Below are 13,944 nucleotides of genomic sequence, written 5' to 3'. Positions count from 1 at the left end.
CATCCATCCATCCATCCATCCATCCATCTTCTTCCGATTATCCGGGATCCGGTTGCAGGGGTAGCAATTTCAGTAGGGAGGCCCAGACGTCCCTCTCCTCAGCCACCTGGGCCAGCTCGCAGGCCAGGCTTTTTGACCACCTCAGTGATCTTAGCACCAGAGATGGAGGAACCAGACCCAGAGACCCCAGGCTCTCCTTCCTCAATGGAAGACTTGTTGGTGGGATAAAGGAGGTCTTCGAAGTACTCCGACCATTGTGCTACCTCCTGAATGAATTGATGAGGTTTTTTAGTGTTCAATATTTCTCTACCATTTGATAATGTTATCCCAAAGCCTTAGAATTTGCTTTGTAAACGTTTCTATATGAATAGAAATACGTAACTTTGACCATTTCATGAGTTTCTTCTCATTCGTATACTTTAGCTGGAGTTTTTGAAAGCTGGTCTGATTTACTCATAGCTTATTTTCTCAGCAATGACTGCAGAATTATTTCCTATAATATTAGCACACTCTTTTAAACCAAGTTTAACCCAGACCTGAGAAATACCTTTAAAATATAATCTGGCCTTAACCCAGAGGTATCTGGAATTATTTATAAATTAAAAAAAACACTCCATGAGCATTTACATCCATGTTTTGAAGTTTATAAAAAAACAAAAAAAACAGACCAACAACAACCAAAATTCACATTTATGCTGATTTCTGTTCCATTAACCACTGACTCATCATTAGTATCTTAAACTTGGCTTCAAAAGAAAAAACCTGATTTGACTCGAAAGCTGTCAAAATTACAATTACACAAATTTTCACAGTGATCAATGCATAAATATAATTCTTTTTTTTTATTCTCTGTCTGTATTTACACAATCATTTTACAGCGTTATCATTTCAGATTTATGACGTTGATGTCACAACTTTGCTTCCAAAATTATACAAAAATAATTGCATCTGTTTTTTGTTTTTTGCTTTTATTTTGTCATAATTATTTTTTTTTTTTTTTCATTTTCCACAACTTTTACCCATCCAAGGTTTTGGTTCATTGTTAGACAGAGCCACGTGATTTCCAATTTCGCTTTGCTCGACCCATAGCTGGAAATCGGATAAATTCAAACTTGCTTTGGTCTGTGTTGGGGAAGTGTGGTGGGCCGGTGTGGAGCCTTTTGATGAAATGGACCTCCCTTTGGTTCTCCCTTGTCTTGTAGGCTTTGATGGGCCTCCCTTTCCTGGTGAAAGCCATGTACCAGCCTTCATACTTTGCATTCTGCAATGCTGTGTAATTGTTCTCCAGAACTATTTCAGTGAAGATGCAGTCCCTGCTGCGGCCGTTGGGCTGTGTGAGCAAGTAGAGAATATTTTTGTTAATGATGATGTTTAAAAGATCTCTTAAGAACATGTTCAGAAAAATATGCATCAAGCAATTCTCACAGGAATTGAGAGAATTACTAGCAGCTACATAAGCACAAAGAGATCTGAAACATAAAACAAAGATGTACCATTAGATGAAGTGATACAGGATGTACACCTTCTTTGGACCTTATGCAATACCATAATTAGAAAGGTTGTGTAAAAAGTAAAAATGGTTCATGGTTTTCTTTTTCTTTACAAATACCAAGTTTGGCAAGCTGTATTTTCTCTGCTTAGTCAATAATTGAGAGACAGCGAAAGCCAAAAGTGGAATGTGACATTTTTGAAAAATGGCATATGCTAATTGAGAAGAAGTATATGCCAGCCGAACTGCACTGATGCAGACTTGCTATTCAAGTACTGGATGGTCAACTTCCCCTACTCAAAAAATGCTTTAGGATAGCCCTCAAGAGTGTTAGTGCATAGGGGTATTGTTTAGGGGCTGGTTTGAGATTAGCCCTATAACTCAGAATGTGGGTCATCTTCAATTTAACATTGTTTCTTTCCCAAATCGATCTTCTTAGTGACTGTCGGAATACTGCAAGGAATATACACAAAATGCAATGCATTTCCTCTCACATTAAGGGTTGAATCATACAGAATTGTTTTCATTCCTTAAGACTGTTGAGTATTTAAAACATTGGGAATCATCTGTATTTTTCATGTGTCCAAAGGATGTACACTTAAGCCAGAAAATATTAAAACGTTTAGCAGACTTACATTTAAAGCAATCACAGTTTTAGCTAACATGTTTCTTTTGAATGGGTGAAATGCTCAAATTTCCAACGTGCCAAGCTAGAGTCACAATTAGAAACTGAAAGATATCTGTTCCAGATGTGGGTGATGGAAAGGAGGCCTTTCAAACTTAAAAAAGTGGATCGAGACGACACTTGGAGGTGAGAATGTTGTTACAGTGAAATTAGATGCTGAGAAGCAATGTTATTATTTCTGACATCAAATCGTTTTCTTAACAAGACATAAGCCAGATTGTGTAGAATTCAAATTGAACTACACTTGTCGATCTGGAAAGGCTCTTGTAGAAACTGTTCGCAAAAGGGAGGGACATTCAGTTAAATTCTTAAAGCTGCTTGGGTACCTTCTCCCATGAGTTTTTAGTCAATCACAGCAGCAGTAGCAGCTTCATGTGTTTCACATCTAGGTCAGTTAACTGATAAATCAAACTCGTACCAAATCCAGTCGGGGGGAACGCCCAACCTTCTTCCCATCCACAAAGGCAAGGAATCACATCCTTTTGTATGTTTAAAAAAAAAAAAAAAGGTATCACAGCCAGAACAGGCGCAGCCATGTTTGTTTTGCTTTGGCCTTCCGCCTCTGGGTGACGTGGTGATATCATACATGTCACTGCATTTCACTAGATCGAAACGTTGCTATATTGAGGAAAACATATCTGCTGGCAAGATGTGTTTTTGGGAGTTTATGAATTCCTGTAGCTTGCAGGGTAGTAGTTTTCTGACTTATCAGTTAAGATCAGGGTTCTAATTTCTGAATGAGAAAAACAAAATGCAGCAGGTAAACAATGATTGTCCACACCCTCTCTGATAACATATTCAAACATAACTCTGGCATATCCTCCTATACATGACATAAACAGATTTATGTCCTTTCAAATCACACAATATAAACACATTGGTTATAATTCCACTTAAGTAAAGGGAAGAGCTGAAACATGTTAAAAACTAAAGTGAGATTAAAGGACTTAACCCTCAGACTTGTGAGACTTGTTAAATAAGGTTGAGCTACTGTAATCTCCTGAGGCACAATACTGTAACATGGAATTACTGAAACTCTAATATCTACAGATGTTCAATACCACCACTTGGCAATACCTACACTTTGAAATGTAACATGTAACAGTTACATCAAACCGGACTGGTTTAATTTAATGACACCTATTATATTTAATCCACTTAAAATTATTGATTCTTTTTAAAATCTTACTTAAATAAAGCCTTTCTGCCAATTCTCTCTGCCAGCTCTGTGACTGGATGCCCCCTGGACTCAGTGCAGGAGGTGGGAAACAAACGGATCCTATCTAAATTAACATTCTTGTTAGATAATGTTTCTCACCCCATGCATGAAGATGTTGCTGAACAGGAGAGCTCCTTCAGTGACAGACTGCTGCACCCTAAATGCACCATGTTGCTGCTATTTTCAAATATCCATTACTGTAAAAATGTCCATAGCTGTATATTGGTTAGTTATTCTCCAGGTGCATAGTTTTATAATGTTAAAACCCTTTACAGTACAATATTTTATTGTTTATCTTTAACTCTTCCTTATTATGTTATTCTTATACATTTTTCTAAGGTCTACACTTGTGACATTTTTTTCTATAATCTTTTTGCTGCTGTAAACACCAGAATTTCCCCAGCGTAGGACAATAAAGGGATTTTCTATTCTATTCTATTCTATTCTATTCTATTCTATTCTATTCTATTCTATTCTATTCTATTCTATTCTATGTAAGATGACCACAGTAATACATTCTACGTTTTTTACTTATAAGAAACTTTTCATTCTACATAAAATATTTTCATATCATAAGTCAATTTAAAACTAGTTGAATGACCCCTCTGTCATGACCCGAGGGCATCTGTACTAATATCACCTGTACTAATAGTAACTTTAAAGAAAGGTGGCAGTAACCAGTTGCCAGTGCTGCAGGAATATGGTACAAAACCAAAGTTAAATATTTCTTATTTTCAACATCATCATATGACAATGTTTTGCCACACTTAAATTGAGTACCTCATTGCTGTTCATCTTTCACACAGCCACTGGAAACAGAAATGGGGACATCAGGCTAAACAATACAGCTTTTGTACACTGGGGGGAGCTAACCCCAAACAAAAACTGAAACTTCATTAGAATTGTTGTAAAAGGAAAAAGCTAAAGCTTTTCAAGCTCAGAAAGAGTCCCCTAGAAATGTCCGTCTTGTCCTAACAGCAGCAACACTCCCCTGTTCTGTTCTCCTCATTATGATCTAAGGCAGCTCTAAGTAACATTTTTACCTTAATAAATCCACTTGTAAGACCTGTGATTTTGTCAGTGTTTATGAGCGTGTTTATGAGACAATTGAGTGGTCTGTCATCTTCCTGTACTGGCTCTGGTTGGAAAAGCACTCATGCAAGTTTGAGTGCCTTCAAACTGATGGCAGTTTTAAGCTCTGTTCTCCTTCTCCCTGTTAGATAAACAAGTTTAGGCCAGTGCTATAAGTTCATTGGCATAAATAGCCACAAGCCTCGCACTGTCCTACCCACAGGTTATCATGAAGCATTTTTTTTGTTTGTCACGTCTATGACATGACACACCGGCGGGAAAAAAAAAAAAAAATGCCAAGAAAAACTTTTTCAGAAAAGAAAACTAAGGAAAAGGAGAATCAGATTGGGACAGGACTCACAGAAGAGTGAATGTGATCAGGTATTTCATCTCTGGCAAGACCTCAAACCAATATCTGGTTACCTATGTTATTGTTACTATTATGACTTAAGAGTGATCAATTTGTAGCATGCCACTATTAAACATGAAGAGACTGACCCACCTCATATGAGCAAATAAAGAAAACTCACTTCATTTTAGTGGCAGACTTATGCTTAATTGACTTGTAAAAAGTAAATACTTGCAATGAAAAGGCTATATTACACTTAGGGCTGTGAAAAAAAAAATATTTAATCCATTTTGATTCGATTCCTTTACATTTTTGCAAAAATGGATGTCTAGAGAATGAGATTGATTCATTTTATAGTGACGCACCTGACGTTCACATTCAAATGCGCAGGAAAGATACAGTCATATATCCCCAATAGGTTGACTGAAGACATTAACAAATGGGGGCTGACCGGAAAACACCCTGTAGTTCTTACAGACAACACTGCAAATATGGTTTGTGCAGCAGCTCATGCATGTTTGCTGTGTCACATCTGCTTGCTCAAGTGAGGCTTCACTTTTTCACTTTTCACAAACAAGTTTGCACTTTTGAGACAGTTTTGTTAACATCTCATGTTTAAACTGTCTGATTTACAAGTTTGCACTTTGTGGTTAATGTGACAGGAAAACACTACATACATGAGTATTTTGAAACATAGTTGAAATGCTTTCATTATTGTAAAAGCAGATCGAAGCGAAATTAATCAAATTTAGAACTGCATGAATGAAAATCGAATCGATTCAGGACTTTGGCGAAAATACCCAGCCCTAATTACAAAAATAAAAAATGTATTTTAGAGCCTAAAATTCTGGTATCTGAAGTACTGATGTTTAGCATTGTTCTACACATAACATAAGTCACTATAGTGACAATAGATTCAAAAAAGTTTGAAGTGGTATTTCCAAATAGATTTTAAGAGGTAAGTCTTACATTGTTAAAGAAGGTTAGAACCAACGGTTGATGCATCTCTACTTTTTTAAATGAAAAACAGAAATCTTGTTTGCTTATAGATGGTTAAACAAAAGAGTTATTTAATATACTTAGTAATTAAATTAAGGTTTGTTGTTTTGAGTTTTTTGTTTTTCCTTCTGTTTCAGTCGAAATCAGCTTTTACAAAATCTGTCTTTTTGTAATTTTTTTTTATGACAAGATAATCGCTTTTGCTTTTAACACAACACAAATAAATCAGAAAGCTGTCCTTTACCTTTCCAACAAGTTTGCCCTTCCGGTTCATGCAGAGATAAAGCCCACTTTCTGCACCTCGTATCCTCACACGACTGCCAAATGTGTCAGTCTCAACAAACAGGCGAGCTGCAATAAAAAGAAAAACAGAGAACACTTTTTAGCAGGACCAACACATTAGGAAATTGTGGGGGATTTTGTGGCACATGGATTTATAGTCTAACAAGTAAGGTATCTATTTGACTTTTGAAGAGCTCCTGTAACAGTAAAGATGCTTTTGGATCAAGAGTATAACATGCAGCAACAAACACAAATAGACTCAGATTTCTGGAGTTGTATAATTTCTTTTATTTCTTATTTCTTTGTTTTATTTTGTTTTTCATTGTGTGTGATACATGTACACTTGCACCTTAATCCTTATTTATCTTGATATACTGTATATACCTGGATATACTGTATATATATTGTTTATTGTTAATTCTTAATGCACCTTTTTCCTCCTTGTTTGCACCTTCTTTGACTTCTATGCCAATATGTGACAAGTGAATTTCTCCGCTGTGAGATCAATAAAGCTCATCTAATCTAATCTAATTAATAAAAGGGATTTTGTAAACAGCAGAAGGCAATAGGTAATATCTGAGATTGCCGATTCTCAGATTTTCTAAAACTGCATTACCATTGCAGGATTTCTCACAGTATTGTGAATACCTCATGCATCTAAACACGGCTGTTCAACTTAATTGATTGTTAAAAATCAGCACATATAGAAAGAAAAATAATCAGCAAAAGAAAAAAAATGAAGGGATGAATAAGGAACAGTGTTATTTGCAGTTGAAATAGGTCACGTTTGGGTGTGAAGTGGGAAATTGCTACAGGTAGGATGGTTCTCTCTGAGAATCTGCCTCCTCCATCCAAACCAGGTAAAGTTGCTTTTTCACTCTAAAAAAAAGAAAAATATCCAAAGGCAATGAGGGATAGAATGCATCTAATTAGGACTTGTAATATTCTTCATCAGCTGGTAAAGTTAGATGAATGCTCACAGAGACATCCTGATGTTTTCTTTTCATGTTGGTGGAAAATTCTTTATGCATAACTGTTTCCTACCACTCTTTATACCAAACAACCAGGAAATGCTATAGTGCACTGGAAGTTGTCATGGCAAAACATCTGAAATTTAGAGTGCATATAAACTTGTTAGATATGATATAGCACTTGTCATTTTTCCCTAGCTATCTGAGTTCCACTGTACACCCTTAGTTTTCTGCTGTGTCAGGACAGGGACTTTACATTTGCCATGATGTCAGCATCTCCTTTTATATTCTTTATTATTTAAAGGTCCCATAAAATTCACATTCTAAACATTTTGTTACTGCCATATGTGTCCTGAAGCCTGTATGTGACATTCACAAATGAAAAAAAAAACCCTTTCATCTTTCTGATTGCCTTTCACCACCTAAGATGTGCTCAAAATGCTGTTTGAAAAGCATTTCCCTTATGATGTCATCAGGGTAAATAAGCTCTCTGAAAAGGTCTGATGCAGCCCATCAACCAAGCACCAGCCTTAGTCTGGTTGCAAGTTGTGGTAGCATGGCTTTTGAGAGGACTGGGTGTGGAAAGCCAAAACAGCTCATCCTGCACAAAATTTGTAAAACCTGCTCTGGGGGGCTCATTGTTATAATTCTTTTTTTTTTTTTTTTACTAAACATCTGACAAATGATATTGAATCTTTTATGAACTCCCATAAGTGGTCATCTTGTTAAGTGTTAATTTATATAGAATGTACAATATTTTTCTTAATATTTTGATGCACCTCCTTTTAGTTCATCAACCGCTTACATTAACACCTTACCGAATAAAATATAATTTGTTTCTTTGCTGTCTATCAGATGTTAAATTAAAGAGAGATTGTTCATTTGAGTAATGCATCTATAATTCTTGTGTATTTAGATACGACTCTAATAATCAAAACTAGCATAAAGAATTTAAAGGAATAAAACAAATTGTCAACCTCAATATAATTATTTAAATGATGCTGTTGTTGCTGTTATTATTCATTAATCTTTATTTATTTTTCATTATTTTTTTTTATTAAGTGTAATAAATAAAAACTTTGAACCAATTTAAATGTATCAGCTGACTGAATTGTCTCTGTAAAGAGCCTTTATATGACATGTCTTCTGAATTGGCACTTTATAGATAAAGTAAAAAATTAAAAAAGGAATTAAACTTGATTCTACTCAATAATTTCATGTGGAAATGGTCTATTTTTAACCCAAAACGCTTCAAATTTAAAATAATAAAATAACTTTACATTTTGTTTACTTATAGTTCTTTGTTATATATTAAAAACATCAGTGAGCCGATATAATTTATTTATTTTTTTTGCATAATCTAACTCAGAGTCAGACAATTTTGATGCAGTCTCTCGGTATATGCTTGATTTTAAATGGAATGCATTTAGTTTACACTGCCTCTATTATATGATATCATAGACCCTCTTATGATATCCTCTGTTTTAGACATACAGTTGTATATATGCGGCACTGCTATTAATGTACAAAGTCTCAGTTGTAATAACCCATTCAAAGTATTCATACTTGTGTTTTTCTATACAACTGAGAAAAATGAGGGACAGGACATAACTTGGATATTAAAAACTAAAAAATATGTTTTTCTTACACAAAGAATAATAAAAGGCTCAATGCTATGTGCTCTAATTGCAATTTAGGTTGTCAGTAATTAATAGTGGAGTTGGATAGTACAGGTTTAGAAAGTCCAGTATCAAGAATCTCTACCGACATCCTGGACACAATCTATTCAGGTTTGTGCTATGGGGCTATTTGAAAAAATCTATTTATTTTAGTTTCTGGTTAGTCAGCTACACTGCTGTTAAACAAAATATGCAAATTTGCGCAACCTGCCTTTCTTTTTACTCTTCTTTATATGAAAAATAACTGTACACAAACAGGCATATTGTTCCCTTATCTCCTCTAAAGCTTAAATACTGTATTTTTACCAAAGGTCTGTCCTTTAAGTATTTGAAACCAGTGTTACGTTCCTTGTTTGTGTACACTGGGCGGTTGGATAAGCTGATTAGGGATACCAGCTCTGTTCTGAGATGCCCCCCTGAACACAGTAACATCACTGTGGGGTGATGTCTCACACCCCATGCATGAAGCTGTTGGAGAGCTGGAACACTTCTCACTGAAAGAATACTAAACCCAAAATGCATTAAGGACCATTATCAGAGATCCCTGCACCCAACTGCTTCAGACTAATATTTAGTACTCCTGACAGGCAAAACCCGTGTTCACGACCATGTTTGGTGCATAGCTTTTATGTGCTCTGTCAGTGTTTAATACACCATTTCAGGTATTTCCACATTTTCTTAAGACTTTGTTTTTGTTTTTTTTATTAACTTAAATTTGATTACTGTGATACATTCGGTCGAAGGAGGGCATCTCTTCAAACAACTGTTAAATGTTGTCGTGCTTAAAAGTTTTTTGTGTTTTTGCTTTTTTTATATGTCTTATATTTCTTCATATTTATAGTCTTGTCCATATGCTTTCATTGGCTTCTTGCTTTTTCATAGAAACACCAGATTTTTCCCACTGTGGGACAATAAACCATAGCCTACTTTTAATCTATTCTTTTCAAAACTGGCCTTTGAAGCTTCAGATTTCTGGCATGTCCACTTAATTAAGGAAAAGCAATGTTAGTATGGTAGTATCATCTAACTACATAGTGTTAGATAACTTGTTGTATTATAGGAGAATGTAGTTTTATATCTGTTCCTGTCACGAGTGGCTTCTGATGATCTTTGTCAAAGAAACTGAGCAGACAGACATTCAAATGTCAGGTCCCTTGATTAAACAACTCTTATCTCTGACCATTACTGTTCTGGAAGCAGAATATACATTTGCAATTGACTTTATCCTGCTGTTAATTATGGCTATTGGGCATTACAACAACTCTGTGTATTGGGACTACAGAGACAAAGGACTTTTCCTAATCAGCTGCTAATTCGCCAGACATGGCCTCATGGATACAGGACAGGGGCCAAATTAACATAAAATCCTAAAAACAGCTTTCAGAGGGAGGGACATGCAGAAACTACAGGTTTTGTCAGAGGACAGTAGTCCCCAGCAGAGGCTTTGTCCCACAAAAAAACCTGAGCTTATCACCTTAGTCCTCAGAGGAAACTTCTTAACAGTAATAAAGTTTAGTGTCAGCTACCACACCGAATTCAAACAAGCTATAAAGCCAGAATGCTGCTGCCAATGGCACAATTGAATGAGGTATTATTGTTACTAAACTAACAGGTGAGTCCTGAACGAATCAGTGGTTCCTTTTAGCTTCAAAACAAAATACCTGTGGAAGCAACTTGATTAAACGAACAGCCTTAACAGTCCATTAATTGCTTTTATCTTTTTATCACTAGACTACCGGTTTTTTTTTTTATTATATTTATAATATAAATATGGCTATCAATTGTGTTTTTTGCTACTTTATTTACTTTCTGGAGAGCAAATCTTGATTCAAATGTCATAATTTGATTTCCCCAGGATGTCTGGCTTGAATCTGAAAAATCAAATTCATTTTGGACAAACCAAAACAATTCACATGATCTATTCTGGCATTTTACAATTAAATAATAAACACTTAGATCTTTACACGAAAGGGAAATATTTATAACTCCCTGGTGAAAATGCACATTTCAACTTTAGGATCATTACCTCGGGAGACTTGAGGAGGTTTTTGAAATATGAGGACATCAGCCTTTTTGGGTTCGGTTCTTACCGTACAGGTTTCCATCCTCTGCCGTCGCGCTGACTCTCTTCCCTTGGATCTGGACGTGTTTCCCGCTGGTGCGGCTGTAGAGCTGGTAAACCCGGACCTGCCTGCGGCTGAGTTGGTCCGTCAATGCGCCCTGCGTCCTCACATACTGGTTAAAATTAGGAGACGAGTGATTCTCCCCCTTTTTTATGCAAAGGGAAAAATAAAATCCATAATTGCGTCTGTCTCTAATCTGGGATGCAATGCGCTGTTAATCTTATTGCCCTTGGTTTTCTAAATTAGCCAAAATATCAAACTCGTCATGTCTTTCTGTTACAATTCTAACAATATATTTTTCAAACATTTTAAGCTTTCTCACCTGAGCGTGGCACCAAAGAACAAAAATATTAAAAGATCTGCAAAAAACAAATTAACAAAACAATAATAAATTAGTTAGAGCGACAAATTCCGGACTTTCGTTGTTTGTTTGTTTTTCTGAAGACTTTTCGACACCTATCCAGGAATTTACACAGTCACACATTTAAAGACTCAGTCAACTTACATGTAAAAACAACGTTGGTTCATTCCATACATTCTTGTTTAATTTTTCCTCCAATCAATCTAGAGATTCCTTAGGCCTAGATGCCAAAAGGATGAAGTGAATAAATCCATAAGCTTCCATAAAGTCGTATTTGTACTTTTGATGTCCATCCATCCAACAAAGTGTCCCTAAATAATGAATAATAATTAAAAAAAAAATCAGATTCCGAAAAGAAATTACTCCGAGAATCGAACAGCCACTAGATCTTTGATAGATCTATCAAAGGCATCTGTAACAATGAGATCCATGATAGGAGGTCTGCATCTGGGGAGGGATGTTCATCTGTTTGGACAGAATCCAGCCTCTGAAAAGATCTGTCCTGAGTGGAATCCGGGCTGCCCACGGGTGGAATGGTACAATGGCGAAGTCCCTCCCTTAACCATTAGGCTTAACCTCCCACCTGCTGATTTATTTAAAACTATTAACTACTGAATTACATTTACAATGAAGAAGAAAGAAAAACGTGGCAGCTGGGTGCAAATCAAACATTTTTTTCATGTTGTCTTGCAAATATTTTTAATTAATAAAAAAAAAATCATTATACAGAAATTATATTTTTGTCTTTAAAGCAATGAAATGAACTAAGGAGAGGGTCACTCCTTTATCTCTGAAATGGAGTGATTTCCCACAGGAGAAAAGCTGACCTGTTTTTCCAGGTGAGGCAGATTTAACTCTACCTTTATAGTTTTTGCTGGCTGGACATTATCTTGATCCAGGTCCCAAAGGCCAGAACTGGATTGGGTAAAAATGATGTTCGTTCTCCTGCTACCTGGAATATGAAGCCAGAGGATTTCAAACTGAAATCTCTTATGATTCAGGGAAATTATGCCAACTTTAAAGGACAGATACTGTCTGTACTTGGCTCCTGCAAATGCCCAAATATTTAATGCTACCTGGATTCCTTAAGGAGTATTTCTATGAATCGTGAAATTGTTGTTTCTGTGTGTCATGATGCATGTTTTTTTGTTTGTTTGTTTTTTGTTGATGGCATGTCATTTTTGACAAACAAAATAATTGAGTTAATTCTGGTTAAATGAATGATACAAACTACTAACTAACTTCAGCTTGTCACAGCATTGTAACATGAAGCTTTAAGTGCCTTCACATTATGCCCTTCTCATGTTTTCTTGACCCCACCCTTACTGTTAGCCTAGCTCAGAAAGAGCAATAAAACAGCAGAATGCAGAAGCTTTGAAAACTGCTGGCCTATAAACAACTTCATTTGGACAATTTTGTCATCCCATTCTAGGGTCAAATAGGGGGTAATTCAGTACCAGGTTAGAATCAAGAGTATCACAAAATAAAATGTACAACATAATGACTTTCATAGACAGCTATAAGAGTTAGGAGACATAGTAATAACAGTGGCTGAACCACAGTAGAGTTGTTTGCTGGGAAAAAAAACAAACAAAAAACTAATTGATTACAGCATTAAAGGGCACATTTTTCAAAATGTCTGCTGCATTTCTGGTCTGGAAATACTGATGACTTCGCCAAAAAGATCATAAGAAGTTCATGCTTATCACAGAAATCTCTGTTTCAATTTTTTGACTTAATTGAAATCATAAATGATTGTAGAAACAATAAAAAAAAATGTTGTTATGAAGTCCTTTTCATTTAAACACAAACTCTTCAAGGTCCACATATTTCCAGGCTGTATTTCAATTCAATTCAGTTTATTTATATAGCGCCAATTCACAACACATGTCATCTCAAGGCACTTTACAATTCACCAGATCATCCAGTCAAATGGATTCAAACTTTCTATCTAAGGATAACCAGTTGATTGCATCGACTCATTTATCAAAGCCAATCACTCACACTAAGCATGCTTGTAGCACCAGTGGAGAGAAAAAACTCCCTTTTAACAGGAAGAAACTTCTAGCAGAACCAGGCTAGGTGTGAGTGGCAGTCTGCTGAGTGGTGTTCAAGGAGAAAGAAGCAGAGATACAAAAAGCAACTGCCCCGTATTTAAACCATATTTTTTAAACAAAAACAAAACAAAAGAAACCTAAAATTTGGTACTAGATGGCTTATTATTTTTATTCAGCTAATGTTGCAGATAAAACCATTTGCCAAGAATTAAAACACAGCAGTGAACATCTTGGAAAAATATAAAGAAAACTACTTAATTGTATGTTTATAAATTTTTCGGACTACCAACTCTTTTGCTAAACTAATTATTATAGAAAGTCTGACCTTATCAGAAAATGTTATATTATTTGTTAAGCAATTGGTGCTAGGTCAGAATATTCCTTAGTTTGACAGATAAATTAAGGATTTGTAAGTATATGTGCACTTATTCATTGATGACCTTGGGGTTTAATCTCATTTCTATCTTCCTCTGGGTTCAAGCCTCATGACTAAACCAATTTAAAAATGTTCTTTAAAAATTATCTTTCAGACAGGAATTGGTTTGATGCCTGAGCTGAGTGTGATGTGTTTGGTTGTATCAACCTTAAATGACCAGATATGTGACTTCTTGTTTCAATAATGTTTTTGAAATGCTCTTAAAGATTTTGGATTGAATGAC

General features: G+C 35.6%; 1 protein-coding gene across 2 annotated transcripts; it reads right to left on the bottom strand.

Moving 5' to 3' along the window:
• Positions 1–723: 723 nt before the first annotated feature.
• LOC107098664 (fibroblast growth factor 17-like) lies at positions 724–11,692 on the bottom strand. Of its 2 annotated transcripts, none has more exons than XM_015396442.1 (5): positions 11,373–11,692; positions 11,190–11,226; positions 10,835–11,012; positions 6,057–6,163; positions 724–1,330 (listed from the first exon to the last, which is right to left on the bottom strand). In XM_015396442.1, exons 1-5 carry the CDS (start codon positions 11,402–11,404, stop codon positions 1,043–1,045), a joined length of 642 nt encoding a protein of 213 aa, XP_015251928.1. In that variant the 5' UTR covers positions 11,405–11,692; the 3' UTR covers positions 724–1,042. The 2 variants fall into 2 exon arrangements, with proteins under 2 accessions (XP_015251928.1, XP_015251929.1); XM_015396443.1 differs by having other exon boundaries at positions 10,835–10,979.
• Positions 11,693–13,944: the final 2,252 nt, after the last annotated feature.

Source organism: Cyprinodon variegatus, unplaced genomic scaffold, assembly GCF_000732505.1.
Source record: "Cyprinodon variegatus isolate N-32 unplaced genomic scaffold, C_variegatus-1.0 Scaffold798, whole genome shotgun sequence".
NCBI lineage: Eukaryota > Metazoa > Chordata > Actinopteri > Cyprinodontiformes > Cyprinodontidae > Cyprinodon > Cyprinodon variegatus.
The sequence above is the reverse complement of the archived record's forward strand: the minus strand, read 5'-3'. Positions and strand labels throughout refer to the sequence as shown.